The following is a 24,199-nucleotide window of genomic DNA, read 5'->3' on the forward strand; positions in this document are numbered from 1 at the left end:
TTGCAGGCAAAGTTTTGCAACTTTTTAATTGGTCCCAATGAAATCCACCCAACATTCTGAACTTGCAACTTTTATGCTGTTGGGTGGCACACGATGCCCACAGTGACTGTGCCCACACTCTGTGGCAGGGGCAGTCTCTAGACTGTCTACAACAGAAGTCACAAGAGAGGGCATAACTCAAGTTATATCCAGTTCTGGGCTGAGAGGCGGAGCCTGGCACGTGGGATCCCTGGGAGCTCCTGTGCCCGCTGTGTGACTGGCAGCTTCTAGCGCTTGTCCAACTCTCTCGCCCTTTTGGTGGCGGCTTCCACGGCATTCATCACTGTAGCTCTCAGACCTCCCTTCTCCAGTTCATGGAGGGCATGTATGGTGGTCCCACCGGGCGTGCAGACATCAGAACGAAGCTTCGCTGGGTGGTCGCCCGTTTCCAGGATCATCTTTGCACCTCCCTTCAACAATACAAAAAAAAATTGCTGCCCTCTCCAAAACATGTTTACATCCCTCCTGCCCCCGATGCTCTGCTTTATGTGTCAGTCTTTACTGTAGTTCTGGCATTCCGTTCACAAGGCAGCAGTGGGTCTAGGAGTCAGAAAGAAACTCACCAGCAGCGTCTGGGCAGCGATGCGGCTCGCAATGGCGCTTGGCATTCCCATCTTAACGGCACCGTCCACTAAAGCTTCGGCAAAGAGGTAGACCTGAGAAGAGATCAGACAGGAGGTTTGTATGGTGGGCAGTAGCGTATATAGCGCCATCTATAGCCCCGATGTACGTACATACGCTACACCGCTGCCGCTAATCCCTGTGTGGATATCCATGTACGACTCCGGGACCTCTTCACACATCCCACATGCGGACAGGAGATCCTTCAACATGTCCGCCTCCTCCGGGCCAGCGCAGGACCCTCGGGAGAACACCACCGCCCCCTGCTGGATGACACATGGCAGATTGGGACACATACGGAGAATCCGGACTCCATCAGGAAGAAGCTGTAGAAACAGCAAGGAGGACATCATCACTCCCTGTGTACAGAAAACGGCGAGGACCGTACTCTAGTTACATCCAGAGCTGCTGATATAGGACTGACTACATCTCCCAGGATGCAGAGCAGCCATTGGGAGGTGCCAGTCAGCAACGGTCCTGGACGCAGCTCTGGGTATAACTGGAGTATACGTCTCCTGGTAACATATATGCGGATTTTGGGGGTGTTTTTTGCATCCGTGACACGAGTCGTGGCCTGACCGGAGATCTCCGAATGTCGCAGGAATCGGAGCGGTCAAGTGGGACACATCCGGATCTTAAATGCAAAACCACGTCCAAAATATGCTGGAAGGACTCTGGCGGTCAGGACTCACCTCCTCCAGGGTCTGCAGGGACACCCCCGCCGCCATGGACACGATGACATGGTCGCTGGTCACGGCCGACGAGATCTCCACCAGGACCTGCGGGATGACGTGCGGCTTGGTGGCCAGGAAGATGACGTTGGACTCGTAGAGGACGGAGATGTTGGAGTGGGTGGTGTGGCAGCCCTGAGCCTGCGGAGAGACGCACGGTGTGAACAAGGCAGGATGAGGGTCTCATCATCACATTGCATTAGTATTCACCCCCATCCCAGAGCGCGTGACAGGCTCACCCGGAAGTACTGCAGGTTGGTGCCACTGGGGGCGCTCACAGTCATCTGCTGCGCCGGGACCTTCCCTGAAAACACAGTTATAGCGGTTATAGCATGGCCGGTGACAGTACAGGTCAGCACAGACGTCACAGCAACCTCCGTTACCGCTGAGCAGGAGGCCGCCCAGCACGCCCCGCGCCATCTTGCCGGCTCCTATACATCCGACCCGCAGCGTGCTGCCCGGTGCCGAAACCGCAGCCATCGTGCTCTGGAGCTGCACATAAAACGCATTGTCAAACCTTTATTCATTTTTTTTTATGAGGGCTGGAAGAGAAAACAAATCAGTTCGGCGTGATTACATGATACCATCTCACAGAACACTCTTTATTGTCCTCCTCCCCACTCCCCATCATACAGATTACACCTCATTCTCCTCCCAACCCCCCTCATCACACAGGACGCCCCTCGTCCCCCTCCCCATCACACAGGACACCCCTCAGTCTCCTCCCCCTCCCCATCACACAGGACACCCCTCCTTCCCCTCCCCATCACACAGGACGCCCCTCCTTCCCCTCCCCATCACACAGGACGCCCCTCCTTCCCCTCCCCATCACACAGGACGCCCCTCCTTCCCCTCCCCATCACACAGGACGCCCCTCCTTCCCCTCCCCATCACACAGGACGCCCCTCATTCTCCTCCCCATCACACAGGACGCCCCTCAGTCTCCTCCCCCCATTACACAGGACACCCCTCGTTCCCCTCCCCATCACACAGGACACCCCTCGTTCCCCTCCCCCTCCCCATCACACAGGACACCCCTCGTTCCCCTCCCCATCACACAGGACGCCCCTCGTTCCCCTCCCCATCACACAGGACGCCCCTCGTTCCCCTCCCCATCACACAGGACGCCCCTCGTTCCCCTCCCCATCACACAGGACGCCCCTCGTTCCCCTCCCCATCACACAGGACGCCCCTCGTTCCCCATCACACAGGATGCCCCTCCTCCCATCACACAGGACGCCCCTCCTCCCTCTCCCCATCACACAGGACACCCCTCAGTCTCCTCCCCCCATCACAAAGGACACCCCTCGTTCTCCTCCCATCACACAGGACGCCCCTCGTTCTTCTCCCCACCCCCCCCATCACACAGGACACCCCTCGTTCTCCTCCACACCACACAGGATGCCCCTCGTTCTTCTTCCCCCTCCCAATTACACGGGACACCCATTGTTCTCCTCCCCCCTCCCCACCGGACGCCCTCGTTCTCCTCCCCGCTCCCCACCACACAGGACGCCCCTCGTTCTCCTCCCCCCATCACACAGACCGCCCCTCGCTTTCCTCCCCCCCATCACACAGGACGCCCCTCGTTCTTCTTCCCCCTCCCCATCACACAGGACGCCCCTCGTTCTCCTCCCCATCACACAGGACGCCCCTCTTCTCCCCCCCCCATCACACAGGACGCCCCTCTTCTCCCCCCCCCCATCACACAGGATGCCCCTCTTCTCCCCCCCCCCATCACACAGGACGCCCCTCTTCTCCCCCCCCCCCCCCATCACACAGGACGCCCCTCTTCTCCCCCCCCCCCCATCACACAGGACGCCCCTCTTCTCCCCCCCCATCACACAGGACGCCCCTCTTCTCCCCCCCCCCCATCACACAGGACGCCCCTCTTCTCCCCCCCCCATCACACAGGACGCCCCTCTTCTCCCCCCCCATCACACAGGACGCCCCTCTTCTCCCCCCCCATCACACAGGACGCCCCTCTTCTCCCCCCCATCACACAGGACGCCCCTCGTTCTCCTCCCCCATCACACAGGACGCCCCTCGTTCTCCTCCCCCATCACACAGGACGCGCCTCTCCCCCCCCCCGTAACACAGGACGCCCCTCTCCCCCCCCCATAACACAGGACGCCCCTCTTCTCCCCCCCATCACACAGGATGCCCCTCGTTCTCCTCCCCCATCACACAGGACGCGCCTCTTCCCCCCCCGTAACACAGGACGCCCCTCTTCTCCCCCCCCCGTAACACAGGACGCCCCTCTTCTCCCCCCCCCTATAACGCAGGACGCCCCTCTTCTCGCCCCCCCCCCCGTAACACAGGACGCCCCTCTTCTCCCCCCCCCGTAACGCAGGACGCCCCTCTTCTCCCCCCCCCGTAACACAGGACGCCCCTCTTCTCCCCCCCCATAACACAGGACGCCCCTCTTCTCCCCCCCCATAACACAGGATGCCCCTCTCCCCCCCCATAACACAGGACGCCCCTCTCCCCCCCCATAACACAGGACGCCCCTCTTCTCCCCCCCCCCCATAACACAGGACGCCCCTCTTCTCCCCCCCCCTATAACACAGGACGCCCCTCTTCTCCCCCACCCCCATAACACAGGACGCCCCTCTTCTCCCCCACCCCCATAACACAGGACACCCCTCTTCTCCCCCCATCACACAGGACGCCCCTCGTTCTCCTCCCCCATCACACAGGACGCGCCTCTCCCCCCCCCCGTAACACAGGACGCCCCTCTTCTCCCCCCCCCTATAACGCAGGACGCCCCTCTTCTCCCCCCCGTAACACAGGACACCCCTCTTCTCCCCCCCCTATAACACAGGACACCCCTCTTCTCCCCCCCCCTATAACGCAGGACGCCCCTCTTCTCCCCCCCCCCCCGTAACACAGGACGCCCCTCTTCTCCCCCCCCTATAACACAGGACGCCCCTCTTCTCCCCCACCCCCATAACACAGGACACCCCTCGTTCTTCTCCCCCCTCCCCATCACACAGGACGACCCTCTCCTCCTCCCCCCCCCCCAACACAGGACACCCCTCGTCCTTCTCCCCCCCCATAACACAGGACGCCCCTCTTCTCCCCCCATCACACAGGACGCCCCTCGTTCTCCTGACTGACCGCAGAGTTACTTTCACTAGGCCCCTGCGCGGGCCGGCAGCTCCTCCTGCACGCGGGCATTTCCTCCCTTTGATAATCTCAGTGCAGGAGAACAAGACAGGGGAGGAGTCTGAGCGGAGGGCCGGGAGGAAGCGCCGGCCAGCGCAGAGACCCCCTATAGATAAACCAGTGCACCCACCAATATATGCAAGCCCTGTACAAAGATGGCCGCCAGCCGGCCTCACACGTGGGCGCGGTGACGTATTTCCGGTCCACGCTTCCGCCCAGTCTTTAACTCCAAGATGGCGCCTGCCACAGGTCGTGGCGTGGAGAAGGAGGAGGATTTTCTAGGTTTCTCTGTCTTGTCCAAGTGCGGGAACAAGAAGAACCCCCCGAAGAGGAAGCGGGTGAACAGGAACAAGAAGAAGAACTGGAAGAAGCACAGCGATGTCCGCGATGTGGAGGAGTTCATGGACGATGTGCGGCTGCAGGAGAGGACGGCCGGGTGAGGAGGGGTGCTGGGGGTTGTAGTTCAGCAGCAGCTTCTCTTTGTAGTCCCTACAATAAGTACTGGGAGATGTGGAGCCGTCAGTCCTAGGAGGGGGTGTGCTATTAAAGCCCTTTAGTGCCCGGCCTGCTGTGGGTGACATCATGTGACTGCTGACCAGTGGTTGTCATGGATGATCTGTTGCCATGGTTACTGTTGCCATGGTTACTGGTCACGCAGATATACCCAGGGCAAGTGAAGTGGCAGCTGAGCGGACGGCTCCGGGCGCACACAGCAGATTGGCCACTTTCTAACGACCCCCTCACCAGCTGGTGAACGGTGCCCAGAGATCCCGCTGCTGCTGTAACTGGTGGTAGTGCCCATGAGAGGCTGTGGCAGGTGAAGCATGGCGACTAGCGCTAATCCACAGCCCAGCCGTGATGTGTGTGGCCATCCTCCTCTCTGACATGGGCTGCCATGTCATCTGCACCTCGCCTGCAGGGGCTGCTGCCAGTCTGGCAGGACGGGTGAAGTCGGCCGTCTGCAGGAGGAGAGGATTCCTTTATATTCCCCCCCCCCCTCCATTAAAGGGATCTTTCTGGTAAAATATTATTTGATTGGCCGCTGCTCAGGGGCGCCTACTGTCAGCGACGAGCCTCATGGGTACGGAGTGGAAGCTGCTGCTTGCCCCCCTCTGTAGTGGCCGGTGCTGGTAACTGCGGGCACGGCAGCCAATCAGAACTGTGCCGTCTTCTACAGAGGATCTGCTTCCGCCCTGTCCCCCGGTGTGGTGCTGACGGGTCCTGATCACCTGAGGGCTGGAGTGGTGGACCCCAGCCCATACAATCCTAGACTGGGATGGTCACCCACCAACATGTGCTGCTGGTATATGGAGGCCTTTTCCCACACGTTCTGTGCGAATCGTCTCAAGCAAAGAAGCTCCTGTAGTGGCCCTCACATGCTGGTGTAGGGGCCCGATCACAAAAGGTCTGATGTGGGGTTTTTGTATTAAAACCATAGAGTGAAACATTTCTCTTTTTTCCAGTTGGTTCTTATTTTCTGACTGTAGTTTTTTCCTCTTGTAGCGTCCGTCTTCTGTCCGTCTTCTGTCCGTCTTCTGTCCGTCTTCTGTCCGTCTTCTGTCCGTCTTCTGTCCGTCTTCTGTCCGTCTTCTGTCCGTCTTCTGTCCGTCCCCACGGGGCGGCCATCTTTCCTGAGCTACATTTAACAGCATTAGGAAGATGTGCTTCATGGGCCGGCCACACAATGGACAGGCGGGACCGCTGACTTGTATGGGGGGCTCTGTGGCCTGTTCAGGGGGTCACTTTGCAGGGAGGTCAGAGACAGTAGAAAGAGGGTGCAGCAACACCCAGGAGGGAGCGGGTAGGTATTCTTATGAAGCGCTTGTGTTCCCGGTGGGGGGATTATAAGGGTGTCTAACCAGCCTTTAAGGAGCCAATTCTCAGCCTTTAAGGAGCACCCGTGTATAAAGCCCCGCTGACACGGATCGAACATCAGGCAGACTATGCCCCCCACTCTGTGTACTCGCTCCTGTGCTGTTACATGGGAGCGAGTATCGCTGGCCCTCTGACGGCTGAACGGTCAGAGTTCAGGATATCGTTTAGGATCATCGCCTGCAGACGGCGGGTCGGATCTCACAGCGGGATGCAGACCCGAGACCCTGCACAGCCCTGCGGCTCACCCGCTCCCGGCGTCTTCTCTCTGCACTATGTGCCGGCTGCCGCCTAGCTGGTGCGTCCGCAGAGCGGAGCCGGCCCGTCACCAGTGACCTTTCTGTGGGGGCCTCTGAGACCTGCACAGAAATACAACATGCCGCGATTTGTTTTCCGCGTGTGTTTTATGCGGACAAATTGCGGCCGTCTGCATAGGACTGCATTATCCAATACAATCCTAAGGCAGCGGGCACGGGCGGAGATCTGCAGGGAATCCCGCCGTGTACAGGGGGCCTTAGTCTGCATAAAATCCTGGACGCTGATCGCTCAGTGTAAATAGCAGCCGTTCAGTACTGAACAGCCGCTGTGCTAGTGAATGGAAAGGGGGGGGGGGAGCGAGGAGAGAAATCTCCTGCAGCCTCCCCGCCCCCTGCTGGCCGCTCTGTCAGAGCCAGCGATGCTCGCTTCTATGTAACAGCACGGGTGCGGGTACATGCAGGGACGAGTTTTGGGCATTGTTTGACATTCGTTCCGTGTAAATGGGGCTTTAGTCAGTAAGCAGTAAAGAGCTGTAAGAGCACAAGACATTGGGTTGTGCAGCTCAAGTCCTCAGAATACACTGACACGTTTCGTGGCCGTGGCGCCCTTTTCTCGGGATTTGCTGGGGCACATCTGGAGCATCAGGAGTGCCGGGACGTCTCTTTTCAAAACTGAGAAGAGCGTGAATGATGTCTCCCCTAATTAGTTTGTAGTTGTGTAGCCAGGCAGATCGCCGCTGACAATCGCTCGCCTCCCTGCGCAGCGCGCTCCGCGTTTACGTGGCACAAGAAGCGAGCGAGCAGGGAGGGGTTTATTCTGGCTGAAACTGAACGACAATCGGTGCGCGATTGTTGGCACATAGATGTAACCAGTAACACGTACTCGCGTTAGTTGGAGCGACAATCGTTACGTGTAAACGGGCCTTTGGCTCTGATCAGTGTGAAAAATGCAGGATTTTAGTTTTTTGTTTTCCTCTTTAAATACAGACTGACCGACGGGTAAAAAGAATATTGCCCAAAACTCTTATGTTTAACACAAAAAAGTGATTTATAGGACTGGTCATCTTCTGCTGACGCATTCCCTTTAGCCCTTGCACAATGACTTTGGGGTTGGCGGACCCTCTAGTGTGTGTGCGTGGGGTCTCTGAGGGGGGGGGGGGGGGTGGTAACCGGTTGGATCTCGACTCGTGGGACGATGGGGCGGATCTAGATCTGGTGTAACGGCGTCTCTACAACATTCACGCTGCTTTTTCTTGGTCGCTGCATAATGTTTTGCCGCCCCCCACATAAGGCTGATATCGCTCGCCCCCTCTCCTCCCTGCACCCCTCCTCCATGTTGTGTATCCGCCGCGGCGCCTTACTTGATGTGACCGTGTTCTGCTTTCACACAGGGGTCTGCTATCAGAAAAAGCCAATGAAAACTTGTACTTTGTGGACACCGGCAAAAACAAAGGTGAGAAGGCTGCTGCGCAGGGGTGCGGCCCACGGGGCGTCGTAGTGCGGATTGTGATGGGGTTTTTGTCGCAGATTTCGCCATTTCAGTTAAAGGGGTGAATTCCGCTGCGGATCCACATAAATCCGAGGGATGCAGACATTCTTTGCAGGGGAAAATCGGTCCCAATTTACATGTGAACGTTCCCTAAAACCATAAGGCCTCGTGGCCACGGGCGGATTGGATTCCGCAGCAGGAGATCATGGATGTCATGGCTTTTCATGTGAACGCACTGCGGATCATCCATGCAGAAATAATCCGTAACCCGCCTGCCAGGCTTTACCCGCCGCCCTAAGGGACTTTACCCGTCAAATCCGAATGTGGCTGCACTGCGACTTGTCCGCACTGAGGGGGGTCCGCACTGAGGGGGGTCCGCACTGAGGGGGGTCCGCACTGAGGGGGGTCCGCACTGAGGGGGGTCCGCACTGAGGGGGGTCCGCACTGAGGGGGGTCCGCACTGAGGGGGGTCCGCACTGAGGGGGGTCCGCACTGAGACTCACAGGGCCGATACTTGGGAGCAGACTCTCACCCAATACTCAGCCAACGTTAACGGGCTTGTAGACGGCCGGCCGATGGTGGGTTCCCAGCTGTCGTATCTTCCTGTGGGGTGAGTGATCGCACTAACGGTTGGTCGTGTGGTAAGTAGACGGGCGCAGACGGACATCATGCCCGTGGGCTCGGTACATCAGCCTTGATCTAACAGGTTTCCTTCACTCAGTTGGCCATGGAATTGTGTTCTTTGGGTTTTGTGGAACTAGAAGTCCCATCCTGCCTTAATGGCTGCTGCCATGAAGCCTGGCCTCTCCCGTTCCCCATCGGGCTCGTGTATGCTTGAAGCGTCGGTGATGTACCTGCTCCCCACCACTGAGGCCTGACGGGACCTGATGTGACAGGAATGCAGGGTGGGCCGTGGAAAACCACCACCACGCTTTCATGGCTACTGTCTAAATGAAGATCTGTCTCCATTACCCCTAGCAACCAATCACAGCGCAGCTTTCACTTTACCTCAGCAGTGTAAGAAATGAAAGCTGCGCTGTGATTGGTTGCTAGGGGCAACACTTTCTTTAGACAGCTCTTATGGGTGTGGTGCTGCCCGCTGTTCCATGGCTGCCCGGTACTATCTGCCAGTGTAGTTTTACCAAGTTTGTGTTTCGGGGTAACAAGCAATATGGCTGCCTTTTAAAAAGCATGGTTATTAATGAGCGTTTGTTAATTTGGCAGTAAATCTAGTAAAGGTTCCCTGCCCAGCTCTTAATCAGGGTGATTGAGGGGAGGGGGCGAATGAAAGGCATTTAGATGGAAGCCCCCTCCAGTATTCATGGCACGGGAAAACCCCTTTAAAACGTGGTAAACCCCACTCATGCCAATCCATCCTTGCCCCCATCGGTCTCTGTTCACCCGGCTCCAGCCGCCATGTTTTATCCACTTGATATGTTGGCACGCCACGCCATTGCTGGAGCCTGCTAAGCAGACTGATGGGAGCGGTGGGGGTAAGGACCCGGACTGTCGGATCTCATTCACACCGACCGTTTGTTTCATCAGTTTGTAACTCGGACCCATTAAAATCGGTGAGGCCTGAGGTGATCTATCAGACGGACCTCCCATCATGTCCTACTTGGGTGGTACAGCGCTGCGGAATAAGTTGGTTATTACTCCACTGGTGGGGTGTCCGTGCGCTCCTCACACTTACACCCCAGACTTGTGTATCTAGCCTAAGGAATGGATGCCAAGTGTGGTGGGCTCTACCAGCTGTTGTGGGGCATTCTGGGAGGCCTCATGTTGTAGACCGCTGATATAACCAGATCTCTGTATCCCCAGCTGCCAGAAAGAGGAAGCTAAAGAAACGCACCAAACCTCTAAGGATCGACCTCATTCTACAGCCGGATTCCAAAGTACCGCCACCTAAAGAGTGAGTAGTTGGACTGTTTGTCACCACTTTCAAGACCTTTGCATGCTGTCAGTGAATGAGGCAAAGTATAGGAGAAAATGCATAATGATTCTCAGCCTGCTGATATCCCAGGGCTTCAAGTGGCGTCGCATAGATAAATGGACTCTAGTCTGAAAGCCTCTGTCCCACATTGTCCACTAGGTGGCAGTGTTGGCTAACCATTTGGCTTCTATGACTATAAACGGGTCAGGTGAAGGATATTGGGGGTTCCTTGCAGTGGAGCCCCTGTGCTCTCTTATGGGGGAAAAGCAGAAAGTGACCAAAAAAACACTATCCTCCTATGTTGCTTTCACCCAATCAGAATGCAGCCTGTTTTGGGATCTTAAAGGTGCTGTGCCAAGTTATAAAGCTATGCTGTGCATAGGGAATAGGTCTTTAATTCCCCACATGAATGAAGCGGTGGTTGTCAGGCATGCCGCGGGTCCATTCATTACTGTGCCAGAAGTTGCACAGCGCTCATATTCGGCAATTTGCAGCGTTGAAATGCAATGGCTAGGGCCTTTTGCTATAGGGATCACAAGCTATTAGTCCCTTTTCACTGTAAGGCTGTATTCACATGGGCAGTTAGTCCATCTTGGACAGAATCCATCATTTTCATGGGTTCAGTCTCTGCATGTCCTATTCTAACCTCATCTGAAAATCAAACAGGGACATGCAGAACGGGGTATGTTGTCTGCTGCGGGTTGCGCCCAAGAAACTTGGGTGCAACTTGCCCTTGGCCACGTGAATGCGTCCTAACAAGGAATTCACTGATGTATGCAACCTCGCTCAGAAGTGTATTCTGGAAGCATAAAGTACGGGAAAAATGGTCTCTGCGCACTTTATAAACACTTAGTGCCATCAGTAATCAGTTGGATATTCCAAGGCAGGAGGGGTGTAAATCCTCCACCCCTGTGGTGGCTGTAAATCCAAGGATGCTGCGAAGCTGTCATGTTACTGATCTTTGTCTCCACAGCATTTCGTCTCACCAGGTGCTCAATGGAAAGAAGCTGAAGAGGAAGCGGGAACGAGAGGGGAAGCTGGAAAAGAAGGGGATTCTGCCCCGCGCAGACAGGCTGCTCCTGGCACTTCAGAGCAGGCCCAGCTCGACGCACAAAGACGAGGCCAACACAAACCCAAGCAGAGGCTTCTATGACCTGTGGACGGCTAACAGTACGTGGGTGCAGTGATTGTGTGAAGACCCCAGCACGTGTTACATGTTGTGTATTAACCCCTGCCTCTCTATAGATCCCTTGGACTCTGCATTGGAAGGTAAAGACCAGTGGTATTTGGAACAGACCAAGAGGAGCCGCGTTAAGGTGAGCCGGGGCTCCAGAGTTTAAAGTTCTGCTGCTCTATATTCTTCCTGGAAATATGAATACATTTACAAGTGGGTATATTCCTCTAAGTACCGTACCATGCCAGTAAGTGGGGCTTTAACGGGTATTCTGGGACTTTACTGTAGATGGCCTAACCTCAGGATCGGCCTCTGATAGTTTATCAGTAAGGGTTCACTGTGGGCATCTCCACCGATCAGCTGATATTGGTCCAGCTGGAAGCAGACAGCATTGCCCGTGGTGCAGCTGGCTGGGTTCAGGCAAAGCTATTGAGCTTAATGCAATACCAATCTGGGCTGCTGCACTACAGAGAGCTGGCTTTATCTATAGTGACCGCTGCAGGGATCCAGAGGGGTGGCCTCCTGCCAATCAACCTGTCCTCAGATTAGTTATCAATGGTAAAGTCCTGGAAAACACCTTAATTCTAGCTCCTTGCTGCAGGTGTTTTGCTTTGTTGCAGTAATGCTTTGGATTGTCACCAAGGATTTCAGCTATTGCTGTGCAAGAAGTAAAATCCACATGGAACACATGGATATGTTGTATGTGAACCTACGCTCAGGGGAGTAGGGGGTAGAGCGCACAGCATGTTGGCTGTCGGTGTGAGCGCCCCCTCATGGTCACACCCCTCGTGCTTCATATTGTGCAGACACAGAAGCGGCGCCCACCCTGTGCAGGAACGCTCACTGCTCGAAGACCGGCGCCCACCCTGTGCAGGAACGCTCACTGCTCGAAGACCGGCGCCCACCCTGTGCAGGAACGCTCACTGCTCGAAGACCGGCGCCCACCCTGTGCAGGAACGCTCACTGCTCGAAGACCGGCGCCCACCCTGTGCAGGAACGCTCACTGCTCGAACACCTCTTTCGCATATAAATGTCGCAGAGCGCTGCAATTGAAATTGCAATGCTTTGTCGTGATTTTACTTTAGTTTCCGATCGCAGCTCCCTGTGACGACAGGGTGTTTTAGCGCATCCCATCATTGTGATGGGTGATGAGGTGCGCTAAATGGCCAAAGATAGAGCAGGCAGCACTCAAATCGAACACATCTCTGTGAGGCCCCATTGAGTTAAATGGGAGCATTATACCGCGGCGTTCAGTGTCGAGAGGCCTGGGGGTGTATTTACATGGGGCAGCTTTGATGCATGAACTTCTGCAACTGGAAACCCATTCAAATCATCTGAATGTTATTTCTGCAAAGAGCCATCTGCATGATGGAGACGGTCTGCTGTGTAACATATCAGATGGACTACAATGACCTGTAACTTGCTCTCGGCTTATTGGCAGGTTCATCATTCTAACTAGAGCTTTCATAAATGTATTAACTGCAGAGCCCCTTGTATAAAGGTCTAAGCCCCCCTGTGCACGTATTTGTGATGCTGCACCTCAGTTCGTACGCGTTAACCGCCATGCTGGTGCATAGCTAAGGTCCAGAAACAAGTTGTGCCATGCTTCATCTATTGATGTACGTTGGACAGAGCTCTCCCATAAGGACTGACGTCATTGCTTCTAGCAGAGATTGCAGTTTAATGGAGCCCCATTCAGAAGCGACCTTACACTCAGTTCAGTACCTACTACTAAAGGGGAATAAGCTAGATCAGATCGCACCGGCTTCACTGTTGTACAGTCGGATGTAAGCCTTCTGTCCCTTCCACAAGCCAAGTGTCCTTGGTTATTAATGTAGAGCGGCTGAAGATCCGTTTCATGTAGCACATTGACAAACATGTTCCAATGTCCCTCTTACTTGGCGTCACACCTGACCGCGTATCTCTGTTCCTCAGCGTCCTGAAGCGCTGAACAAGAAGCCGTCGGAGCTTCCAGCCGTTGAAGTTGCTGCTCCCGGCGCCTCCTATAATCCGACCTTTGAGTCGCATCAGGTTAGTGGCTCTTCCTGGACGATGGCTGTTCAGCTTTTCTTCCATCATGACCTGCTTTGTTCTTCTGCGCTCCTGAGTGTATGTTGAGTCTTGTACCTGTGGTCACTAAGGCTCTGGCCATGAGTCCTGGCCTGCTGCTCTCTGCTTTCAAGACTCGCATTTACTTTACACTGAACATTCAGTAGACCAAAGAGCCGTTCCTTTACCGTTGCCTGTTTTACCTGCAGTCTCTGCTGCTGCGAGCGCACGAGGTAGAAGTGAAAAAGCTGAAAGAGGAGAAGAAGCTGCAGAGACAACTGAAGCGGCCCACCAAGAATGAACTTCCCACCGAGGTCTGTTCTCCCCATTATACCTACTAGACAAGACTGTTAAACATATTGTCCCAAGATCTTTAGCTTATGCTCTATGCACAGGATGGGGGGTAAGTATGTGACTGGTGGGGTCCATGAGTGGAGGCTCTGCGTTCTGTATGGATGGATGGCGCTCGCGGTGGGACTGCTGTGGCTTATTGAACGCTGCAGCATATAAGGTCAGCTAGCATGCCATTCATATTGGGGCGGACATGGGATCACTATTCTCATGATCGATGGTAATCCCAGAGGTTGGATGCCCACAGATCACACTTGGCTCTGTCCTGTGGATAGGGCATAAGGTAAAATCATGAGTTAACCCTTTTAATCCAAGGGTTATTGAGGTCTTGTTACAGCAGATCAGGTAACACTTTGTGCTGCTTTATGTAAGGGCCAATGTATTGCAGCTGCCGGTCCAAACTCCCAAACTCATCGGCTCTGAGCAAAGGAACCTGGCAGATACATAAAGGAGTCCCGTTTGATCACGAGGGGAGCGCTCGGCCTGCCGTCCTTACAATGACTGACACGTTGCTGTGTGCCCACATGTACACAACGGCTTGTAAAACCTCACCCTGAGATTGGGGTCCGTAAAGCAACAGATTAAAGGGGATGTCTGGAACTTTGGGAGGGTTTTTTTCTTTAAACGTTGTCTTATTGAACAGATGGCAGAGCAATAACGGTACAGAATGGACAGATCACATGTCTGACTCCTAGGGTCACATCTGCATATATGAAGTATACATTTGGGAAAACCGTAACAAACCTGTAGGCCCGTGTGTGCGCTCCGTCTCCACGGAGGGGGTTTATAGAGGAAGAAGAATCCTCAGTTGTTGCATTGAATGTGAATCCATCCAAGGACACCAAATGTGGAATTAATCCGGGCGATCCCTATGTTAATGAAGAACTTCTTTTGTAGGGATTACTGCAGTAGCTATCTTTGTCCACTTCAATAAAGTAGGCGACTCGACTGCCATCCAGTTGATGGAATTGTTTTCCGGGCCGAGGATGGTCTCTTTAGGGCTGGGTTCACACGGAATTTGTGTGGCAAATCTGCCTGGGAGTAGCCAGCCGTGTGGATGAGATTTTGCAAAAAACCTTAACCACACAGGGCGGCAAAGCCGGGCGGAACCGGCGATGCAGCGTTGATTTGACAGTCGCAGTATGTCATTACTTTTTTTCTCTCCTGTTGCGGTCTCACTCCTCTCTACAGGGAGAGAAAGTCACAACTCAATGCCGGTGGCAAAATGCTGCGGGTTTTGAACCTGCGGCTCTCCCGTGGAAAACTCGCGGCTTTTCGCTGCGGCCAAGCTGTGAGATTTCGCTAGCCTTGCATCCTGTGGGAACCCGGCCCAAGGAGTATTCTCCTATCGCGGTCATTGCTCTGTGTTTAGCAGGAGAATCCCATGTTACTCTTATCTGTTGTAAGTGTTCCTCTTGTGTCTGCCCTGACAGGAGAGCCGGTTACAGGAGCTGTGCGAGGGTCTAGTGGAGGAGTCTGATGAGGACCAGCCTGCAGGTGGGGAAGCGGAACATGACGACCAGATGGGGCGATCCCTACATCAGAGGGAGCGGAAGACAGAACGACAGAGGAGGAAGGAAAAAGAAGCCAAAATCCTGGTGAGACTGTTGTTGCGTTGCTGGATAAGTGCTTTTCCACATAGGATGAGAACTTTTAGAGGGTCTTCCAGGATTTTGCATTAGGGTAGATCATCAGTGTCACTTTGAGACCCCCTACTGACAAAAGCTGTGCGGCTTCTTCCTTCAAGTAGCCAACATGGCAGAGTTGTTGCACTTGTGGCTGTTTGGTACTTCATGTCAGTCTATTGAGGAAACGTGGCAACCATGCTCCAGCATGAGCTGCAACATCTTTGTGCTTTTGGGTCTGGGACTACACCGCAAACACTAAAGGGGTATTCTGATCCCCGCAGTCATGCTCTGTTCTAGATATTGATTACTCTGCCATCTCCTTGTTTTCTACCTGTTGCCAGGTAAACCGACCGCCTCTTCTACAGACAATAACAGAGGGGGGCGGCACTTGTGCGTTTTGTTTCATCTCAATGTAGCGGGGTCTCAAAAGTGCCTTTAGCCCGGCCCCGGCTGCCATTGGGCTCCGCTATTTCTTTCCATTGAAGAGGTGGTCTGGTTGCCTGGCAACAAGCAGTAAACAACCAGAGGAACCAATATCTGCAATTTATCTAGAGAACGGAGAATAGCATTAATAAACCTTATGGGTGGGTGCATTGTCTTGCAATTTCGAACACATTGAAATAGGCTTCCTGAGATGGGAATACACCTTCAACCTCTTCCTGCAAAATGACTTGCAAATATGTGATTGTGCGGTTACAACAGCAGCATCTGCACTAATGGGAGTGACTGCAGCACGCCTGCACCATCATCTGCCATTGGAGAAAATGCTGATCCCAGTCATTTAAAGGGATTGACTCTTAAAGTGCTGCGATGGGAGGACTTCCTGAATGACAGGTAAAACCCCTCCTTAAACCCCCCCCAAAGTGCTGATTTTAAGGGGACAAGAAGGGAAGTGGTGCTCCCTCTTGTAGTGTCTGTCCACCCCAGCAATGTAATTGCTTGGACTGACTGTCATGGTGACTTCTTGGGCCATCGAGTGGTCTGTTGGGGCACACCCGAGGTGTGACATCGTCTATAGACCTTGAGAACATTTTTTTCAGCTCTACACAAAGTGTATTTTTTATCCCCAGACGTGACTGTAAAATGTATATAAATATATGGAAGAATTGTCTATTTTTTCTTGCGTATTCCCCATACTAAATAAAAATCCAGAATGTGACCGTAGATCCACCCAGTATATTACACACATGTAAAGATGCAAGGCCTTGAACATAAGTTCTGGCTGAGTGATTGCTAGCAAGCCCTGGCCCGGCCCGTAAGGGTTAAAGTGGGGGGGGGGGCAGTCATAACCCTGCTGTCTTCTGGTTACTTGTGTGACTCCCCTGTGGATGTGACGATCATGCTCGCCTCGCCTGGGGTCCACTGACCTCCACCCCCCTGTTAAGCAGTGATGCCCTTCTCAGACTGTAAATCCCTGCTTCCTAATTCATTGCCACCTGGGCATACAGCCAATGCCGGCTTAATTCCACCTCTCCGGTCAAGGTGTTTCCCTCCAGCTTGTCGCTTATTCTGCTTTGTGTTCCCTCAAATTGAAATTTTAATCTGCTTTAGCCTCCGAGTGAAAAGCTGATTGGTGGGTGCAGCCTGTGAGTAACTGATCAGTGGTGGAGCGATCCCTACTGTCGCCCTCCTTACTGCTGATTACTTTCACTTCTACCTTTTTGTTTCTTCTTTATGGCGATGATGAAGCATTTAATAAGCTGGTCGCATACAGACATTAGGGGATTCTCAGACTGCAAAGCCCTTCTACAAGCTGCGGACTTCTCCCTTTAGGGTGGATTCAGTAGGCATTCCGTGAAACGTGCCCTTGGCCTGAGCTCCGTCCGTGAAACGTGCCCTTGGCCTGAGCTCCGTCCGTGCCCGCGCGCCCTTGGCCTGAGCTCCGTCCGTGCCCGCGCGCCCTTGGCCTGAGCTCCGTCCGTGCCCACGTGTGCGGCCTGTCTAGACAAACTGATGAATCTTTCAGTCGTTCACATTCGCTGCATAAGTGAACTGGTATTTTAAACCGAACGATTAGCAAACGAGCCAACTAGGACTCATGCTTGTATGAAATGCACTATAGATACAAACTATCGTCTGATCGCTGTCGGTGTTTACACTGGTTAGCGGTTAAATGCTAGCGCCTTCTTTTTTTTTACGATTGTTCCTTTAAGGTTTTGGGATATGTAGGTTTGTACAGATGAAGTATATTGCTTCACCTATTGAAGACTCTGCCAAACCATGGCAACCTGTGGTAGAACTCTTGTCACGTGGCACAAACTGGGCACCCGTCACCTGCTGTCATATTGTCTGTCGGCCCGATGATGAGACCCATCCTTGCGCTGTGAGCATTTTCTGCATTACTTGTAGGAAATGTGATGCAAACTCTGGGTGCCCCGGGGTCATGGCTGGTTTCCATCCCCAGGGTCTGAGGGTCGAAAACAATGGACATCTCTTGTGGTACCGGTGGTCTCGGTTTTGTGTGAGAGGACAAAATATAACTTAGTAAGGAGTTGCCTAAAGGGGTCATCTGATAGGATTCTATCATCTGTCCTCTGTAGCCATATGGACGTCGCAGAGGAAACGTGCTATTGCCAGGTCCAGGAGCTGGAGCGTTCTCCTGGCAGTGGGGTGTCTATTTCCTTCCCCCCCCCCCCCCCCCCCCCCCATGTAAGTCCCCAACATTAAAGTGTAACACTGCTTTCTAAAATCTTGAAACCTATCATTAAGTTTTGACTGCTGGAGTCTGCCTGCTGAGACCACCACCGATCGCTAGAGCCTTCTTATTAAGTCTGTCTTTAGCCTGCTTGTTCTAGCAGTCAGTGGGGGCCCTCGGCAGGTGGACCCCGAGGAATGAAAACTTTTACATGACTTTATGTATGACATGTGAAAAGTTGTTAGAATGCAGTTATTTAGTTGTATCCTCTTTGAAATAGTAATCCTATGCCTTATATACAGCTGACGTAACGTGGTGCTAGAAGGTCCCTCCTTAGTGTGCGCGCTCTTTAGTTGGGCAGGAGGACAGCCCCTCACACTTCCTGCTTCGGAAGAAGGTTCAAAATGGTTTGTTCTTTTCCAGAGAGCCGGACAGGAGGCTGAGAGAAGGGAGCGGCTGCGGCGACAGAGTCTGTTCCAGCTGAGATCCATCCAGGCCTCTCTGAAGTCTAGACAAGACGAGCTCTTAAGACGTAAGAAGCTGCGTGAGGAGAAGCGAAAAGCAGAGGCCTTACAACCCAAGAGACTGGGCCGTCTGAAGTGAGTGCTGGGGTCAGCGGTTTCGTATTGGGGTGGCACCTGCAGTCCTGCTCCTAACGAACATGTTGGGGGTTCATTGTTTTGCTTGTGGATTTTTGTTCATAGAAAGGGCAGTTTTTGAGCCGCTGCCAGAAGTGCATCCAGTAAGAAGGCGAACTGAAGAGCTTTCCCCTTTTTGAATGCAGTTTAGTCTTTTGCCTTGAGATGCAGCAAAGGGTGAAGTCCGTGCTTGAATCTGCACAACCGACATGCTGCAGACTAAAATCTGCTGTGGATTTTGTCAGCGACATGTGGCGGAGTCCTCTGGTGTAAATCTTATCTTGTGCTGTGGATTTGTGTCTTGTATTTTATGGAATGTCTACAGCATTCACTTCCCGTGTGCCTGTACCTGAAGGGTGAGCCCACGTCTACAGCATTCACTTCCCGTGTGCCTGTACCTGAAGGGTGAGCCCACGTCTACAGCATTCACTTCCCGTGTGCCTGTACCTGAAGGGTGAGCCCACGTCTACAGCATTCACTCCCCGTGTGCCTGTACCTGAAGGGTGAGCCCACGTCTACAGCATTCACTCCCCGTGTGCCTGTACCTGAAGGGTGAGCCCACGTCTACAGCATTCACTTCCCGTGTGCCTGTACCTGAAGGGTGAGCCCACGTCTACAGCATTCACTTCCCGTGTGCCTGTACCTGAAGGGTGAGCCCACGTCTACAGCATTCACTTCCCGTGTGCCTGTACCTGAAGGGTGAGCCCACGTCTACAGCATTCACTTCCCGTGTGCCTGTACCTGAAGGGTGAGCCCACGCTGCAAACATGTCTGCAGTTATAAGTGGTGTTTGTCTGAATGGAGTTCTCAGAGGTAGCAGGCCTCTCTGCAAACCCCGTTCAGCTGAAGTTGGTCGGTTGTATAACTTTTTGCAACAGATCTGTTGTGGGACTGACTTGTGGTATCGGGCAGTCACTACCAAACGGTACGGCGCTGTGCCTAGTAAAAGGGGAGTGACATGATGCTGTGCCACCTTTAGCCATTGGCAGTGCTTGTTGGATCCCCACAAATGTAAGATCGGTGGCTTTGCTTAATAATGGGCAATAGATATTGCAAACCTGAAACCTCAAAATTAGAGAATAAGGCTGCTTTCTTCCAAAGTATGAGTTGTGCCGGCTGCATGAAGCTTCAGCTCTGCACTCCTCGCTGAAGCCGTGTGCCGGTATAGTGCTGTTTTTGGAAGCCAGCTGTTTTCCTAATCCTGAAGCACATCTGAAGGCTGTAGACCCCAACCTCTGCCCGATGATTAGACGCATCCTTGCGCTGTGAGAATTTTCAGCTTTGCTGGAGATGTGATGCCACCCCTGGGTGCCCCGGATCTGGGTGTGTTAACCCCTTCTGGGGCATGAGGGCAGAGAATGGAGTGTTCCCCAAGAGGCAGCCGCCTGTATGTAGCCAAACTGTATTGGCTGAGTGAGCCGCAGGATAGGGGCCTGGACATGGCAGCTTTCCTATCATGATTCAATATCTCTTTAAGGTACCAGGAGCCGGATCTGGACGTCCTGCTAAGTGAAGAGCTCACAGAGTCGCTGAGGAAACTAAAGGTAAAGCTGATTTTGGGTTTCTTGGCCTCCTGTCTGCAATCTAATCACATTTCTCTAGTCTTTCCGATGGTTTCAGCTTGGCGCTTTCTTTTGTGAGCACTTGACATGCTTGGCAAGCCACTGGAATAACAAAGGAATGTTGTCTTACAGCCGGAGGGGAGCGTCATCAAAGACCGCTTCAAGAGCTTCCAGAAGAGAAACCTCATAGAACCAAGGGAGCGTGCAAAGTAAGTGCTGGGGGTGGGTGGCCATGGTTTATCTTGCCCACAAATACTATATACTTGGCAATGTATTATTAGAGGAGGGCAGGTAGAAGCACCACAACCCTCAGCATGCAGACCACTAAAGTGTTACATTGAGGAGCAAATACTGATGAGCAGCCGCCCACGCACCTTCCTTAAATTGTGGGGTGGTGGCTGCTGCTGCGTAATATACTTGCACGTACAGGGTTTCAGGCCACATGGTACGTGTAGTGCACCATGCAGGCTTACAGCCATCTTTCCGTGCAGCAGGCTGTCCTGCATCTCCATTCAGCATCTTGGCGGTCTGCATGTTGAGGGATGTGGTGCCTTGGCCTGTCCTTTGTATTAGTACATTAGTATACGGCCTTTTCTGTGGCTTTAGCTTTTTTCAGTTATTTTAGAGGGGGGGGGGGGGGGGGGATCTAAATTGATGTGCTTTCCCAATTTCTAGAACTCGTGCCGTAGACTATAAGGCTTATCCAGGATTAACCCCTTGCTCATTACTACTGATTGCTGGACTGGAGCAGGACTTGCCATGGTTTGACCAGGCTGTTAGTGGCAGCCCTGTAGCCCGAGGCTATGGACTCACCACCACATTAACTGCCTGTATTTTGGGCTAACCATGACTTCTGTACTGTTAATTAGACATTTTGCCCAGCTTGCATGTAGGCACTACAGTCTCGGCTCACGTAGATCAGGCAGTGCTGGAGTTCGTTTCTGTCCTGCACCACCTTATCAGTTCGTTTAGCACCACAACGGTCCTAACGTGGGACCCTCTTACACAGGCTGATCTTTCAGATTCATGCAATCCAGCGGGAATCTGAACAATTATGGTTCAGTGTAAATGTATGCAGAAAACTGACTGACCGGCCCGTGTGAACAGGCAGCCGCTCACTTATGGTCAGTGGATGTGGGTGGGAATGATCCCCCGTCTCGCTCCGCCTCCATTCAATAGTGATGGTCGTTCCTGTGTAAAAGAACCATTATCGCTGAAATGACCTGTCTTACAATCCGTCGGGCACAGATGCTGACGCACCCGCACGTACCTATCATGTCTCGGCTTTTCTGTACTGTGGATGATCCTCTCGGCAAACCGTTAAGACATGCGCAGTACGGATGTATTAAATATATATATATTTTTTTTAACCCTTGCTTTTCCCACATTGCCAAGCGATGATTCCGTGACCTTTCCACAATGTCACTTGTGGAATGGCTGCTGGTCGGAAGGCTTCCATGCAGAGTCCATAGACAGAATGTGCTGCCATTTTTATCCCCTCAACGGAGTAGAGAAAAGGGATCTCGGTAGGATGTTATGGGCGGTATTGGCTGTGGATTCCCGAGGATTCTGCAATGCAAATCTGCCTGTATGCAGCCAGCCTTAAAGGGGTTCTGTCAGCAAAATAAACTATACTACCTTCATCCCTGTAGTCTAAAGTGTGGAAAGAAGGGATGGAAAAAAGAGAAAACCTCTCCTAATCCCGTTGTACTCGGTCCCTCCGTTGTTTACCGGGCGCATGAGGGGTCGGCTCTTTTACAGTCAACCTGGCCGCGTCTAACCTCTGATATCCACAAAGCCGACAAAGTGCGCCGGGAAGGGACGCATGCGCACTCGCTGTCGACTCTCAGAGGACGGCAGAGGTTAGATGTGGCCAGGCCAATCAGTGAGCGATGCGTCACTTGTGATGCGATGATCACTGACTTGGGCGACAGGACTTGCCATCCAGCAGTGGTCGGAGCAGGGGCGGAAGCTGGAACTTTGCCAGCTTCTGCCTTGCGATCAGACGGCTGCCGGAGGGAGAGAAGACCAGCAGGTTCCCAGTGACCGGCCCCTTTAAGGCATAGGCAAATATAATATATAATTTTTTTTATTTTCCCTGACAGAACCCCTTTAAGGGTTGATGACTAAGCCTTCAGTCTAGCACACTGATAGATCACCAACTAAGACTTGGACTGCAGCGTCTATATACAGAAACATGTAGAAGCTGCAGACGACGCGCCCTGCAGAATTTTCAATCAAACCTCTTGCAGAAATTATTTGCAGCCCAAAATACATGTATTTAAGTGTGGAATGGTGGGATTTCCCCCCAAAGGTGTCCATAGCCTTTAACTGTAACCTGCATGCCGTTACAGCAGATCTGCAGTATAAGGGCACCACAGGCATATAACGCCTCCCAATTAACCAATGACGTATTGCTTTCATTAACATTACCTGCTTATCTTTTCTTCGGTTTGATGTCCGTCTTCTGCTGATTCTTCTGGTTTATACAGTGTCTGTCTCCATTGTGAAATCTCACCCACTTATTTCTATGCAGATTCAAGAGGAAGCTGAAGGTCAAATATGTGGAGAAACGAGCATTCAAGGAAATCTCGTAAGTTACAGAGGTGTCTTACCTGTTGCTTCTAGTAAAACCATTGCACGGTGCCGTACGGAGGCTGAGCCCTATTGGGACGGCACCGGTGACCAATATCCGCAGCTCACCCTTCCCAGTGTTGTGTGGGAAGGACCTGGAGTAAACGCCTACCAACACCGGGAGCTCAGACTCCGCTGAAGTGGCCTTGGTTACATTTGAAGCCTGCATCAAATAGTTAACCAATGGGCCAAATGCTTCCAACCACAGATCTTCCCTAATTGGAAGCTCTTACAGCAACAAACTGCGTACAGACGGGAAGAACTTGTGAGGTTGTTGCTTCTGTGGGATTCCAAACTCATTCCCTAAAAATAGGGGATAGAAAAGACGCAGATTTCACCTTTTGCAATACGAAGTATGAAATCTGCATGTAAGACTTTGGGGTTTTGCTGTGGACTTTCAGTCTTCACACGTCTGAGCGTTCACACTGGGTTTACCTTTTGTGTAGAAAGCTTGTAGATGTGCTGTTAGTATATTTCAAAATCTCCATAATGGCTCCCAAGACCGTGTAAGGGGTGGGCTGCTGGCGGGTCGGGCCTTGTCTGCTGCTCTGTTACATGTTTAACCTCTTTCTTCTCTTAATTAGGGTGTAGCGTGGGCTGGATCTGGACACTTGGAGGCTGCATGGAACCACGGACTGGGTGATGCGCTGTCTTGGCTTACTGTGCCTATTGGACTAACAGGATTCATCAGGCCACAGCCGGCACCAGCCACGTTTCTCCAGATTGAGTTCTGTCACCTCGGCCTCTGTATCTGGTACAAGAGCTCGACCAGACGCAGTAATCATACTAGACTGGAGCTTCTCCGCTCTCTTGTACAGCAGGCCGTTTCCTCCTAAGAACCTGTGGGTGTTACTGTACATGTCTTAAGGTAACACCTAGGAAAGACTGCAAGATCCCTAAACACATGACCACAAAGTGGTTGAAGTCAATCTGCCTCTCCTCCACCAGACAGCGGGCCTCAGCGCCTTCTTGGCTTCATGCAGGGACGTTGTTTCCTGTGCAAATAAATTTATCTATTTTGGAGTTCAGAATATTTTATGTTCCTAACTGTAGTATGTGACCAAACACACCGGCAATTAAAGGGTGGCTTACACGGACCGATCGCTCAAACAGTGACAGCACTGAGCGATTAATTTGCATAAACTGTTAAGTAGCTAATTAATAGCAGTTAAGTGTACAAATGACGCCTTCACTGAATGCAGTTAATAGCCCGAGGGTCTTATCTGCGCTCAGATCCTTTGTTCTCCACGGGGAAACTGCTGATAAGGCTGACTGACGATTGTTAAATTCAGTCCAACCTAAAAATCAGCTAGCAGTGCCCAAAAAGCACACGATGGGCGCACATTTAGATGCAATGATTATTTCTAAAACTATCGCCGATCAGCGTTTTTTTTTTTTTTTTTGCGCGCACTCATCGGCTT

The 24,199-nt window shown here is 52.7% G+C and overlaps 2 protein-coding genes across 3 annotated transcripts; one reads left to right on the top strand and one right to left on the bottom strand.

Moving 5' to 3' along the window:
• On the bottom strand, window positions 1-4,768 carry PYCR3 (pyrroline-5-carboxylate reductase 3). Of its 2 annotated transcripts, none has more exons than XM_066581988.1 (7): window positions 4,687-4,768; window positions 1,775-1,883; window positions 1,631-1,695; window positions 1,353-1,532; window positions 774-986; window positions 603-695; window positions 1-449 (listed from the first exon to the last, which is right to left on the bottom strand). In XM_066581988.1, the coding sequence occupies exons 2-7, from the start codon at window positions 1,869-1,871 to the stop codon at window positions 267-269; spliced, it is 831 nt and encodes a 276-aa protein (XP_066438085.1). In that variant the 5' UTR covers window positions 1,872-1,883; window positions 4,687-4,768; the 3' UTR covers window positions 1-266. The 2 variants fall into 2 exon arrangements, with proteins under 2 accessions (XP_066438085.1, XP_066438084.1); XM_066581987.1 differs by lacking the exon at window positions 4,687-4,768 and adding an exon at window positions 4,509-4,670.
• Window positions 4,762-23,801, top strand: NOP53 (NOP53 ribosome biogenesis factor). Its single transcript, XM_066581986.1, has 13 exons — window positions 4,762-4,992; window positions 8,077-8,138; window positions 9,996-10,086; window positions 11,081-11,277; window positions 11,353-11,423; window positions 13,217-13,312; window positions 13,540-13,644; window positions 15,115-15,279; window positions 18,368-18,543; window positions 20,060-20,126; window positions 20,277-20,353; window positions 22,681-22,737; window positions 23,363-23,801. Exons 1-13 carry the CDS (start codon window positions 4,790-4,792, stop codon window positions 23,367-23,369), a joined length of 1,374 nt encoding a protein of 457 aa, XP_066438083.1. The 5' UTR covers window positions 4,762-4,789; the 3' UTR covers window positions 23,370-23,801.
• Window positions 23,802-24,199: the final 398 nt, after the last annotated feature.

Source organism: Eleutherodactylus coqui, chromosome 10 (assembly GCF_035609145.1).
Source record: "Eleutherodactylus coqui strain aEleCoq1 chromosome 10, aEleCoq1.hap1, whole genome shotgun sequence".
In the NCBI taxonomy this organism is placed as follows: domain Eukaryota; kingdom Metazoa; phylum Chordata; class Amphibia; order Anura; family Eleutherodactylidae; genus Eleutherodactylus; species Eleutherodactylus coqui.

Excerpts from the sequence above, each read along its gene's own strand:
- PYCR3 (XM_066581987.1), bottom strand. The coding sequence starts at position 4,568 with ATGCCCGCGTGCAGGAGGAGCTGCCGGCCCGCGCAGGGGCCTAGTGAA. Across the intron at positions 696-773 it reads GCGGCAGCGGTGTAGCGTAT|GTCTACCTCTTTGCCGAAGC; the intron begins GTACGTACATCG and ends ATCTCTTCTCAG. Across the intron at positions 450-602 it reads TCGCTGCCCAGACGCTGCTG|GGAGGTGCAAAGATGATCCT; the intron begins GTGAGTTTCTTT and ends GTATTGTTGAAG.
- NOP53 (XM_066581986.1), top strand. The coding sequence starts at position 4,790 with ATGGCGCCTGCCACAGGTCGTGGCGTGGAGAAGGAGGAGGATTTTCTA. Across the intron at positions 4,993-8,076 it reads CTGCAGGAGAGGACGGCCGG|GGGTCTGCTATCAGAAAAAG; the intron begins GTGAGGAGGGGT and ends GCTTTCACACAG. Across the intron at positions 11,424-13,216 it reads CCAAGAGGAGCCGCGTTAAG|CGTCCTGAAGCGCTGAACAA; the intron begins GTGAGCCGGGGC and ends TCTGTTCCTCAG.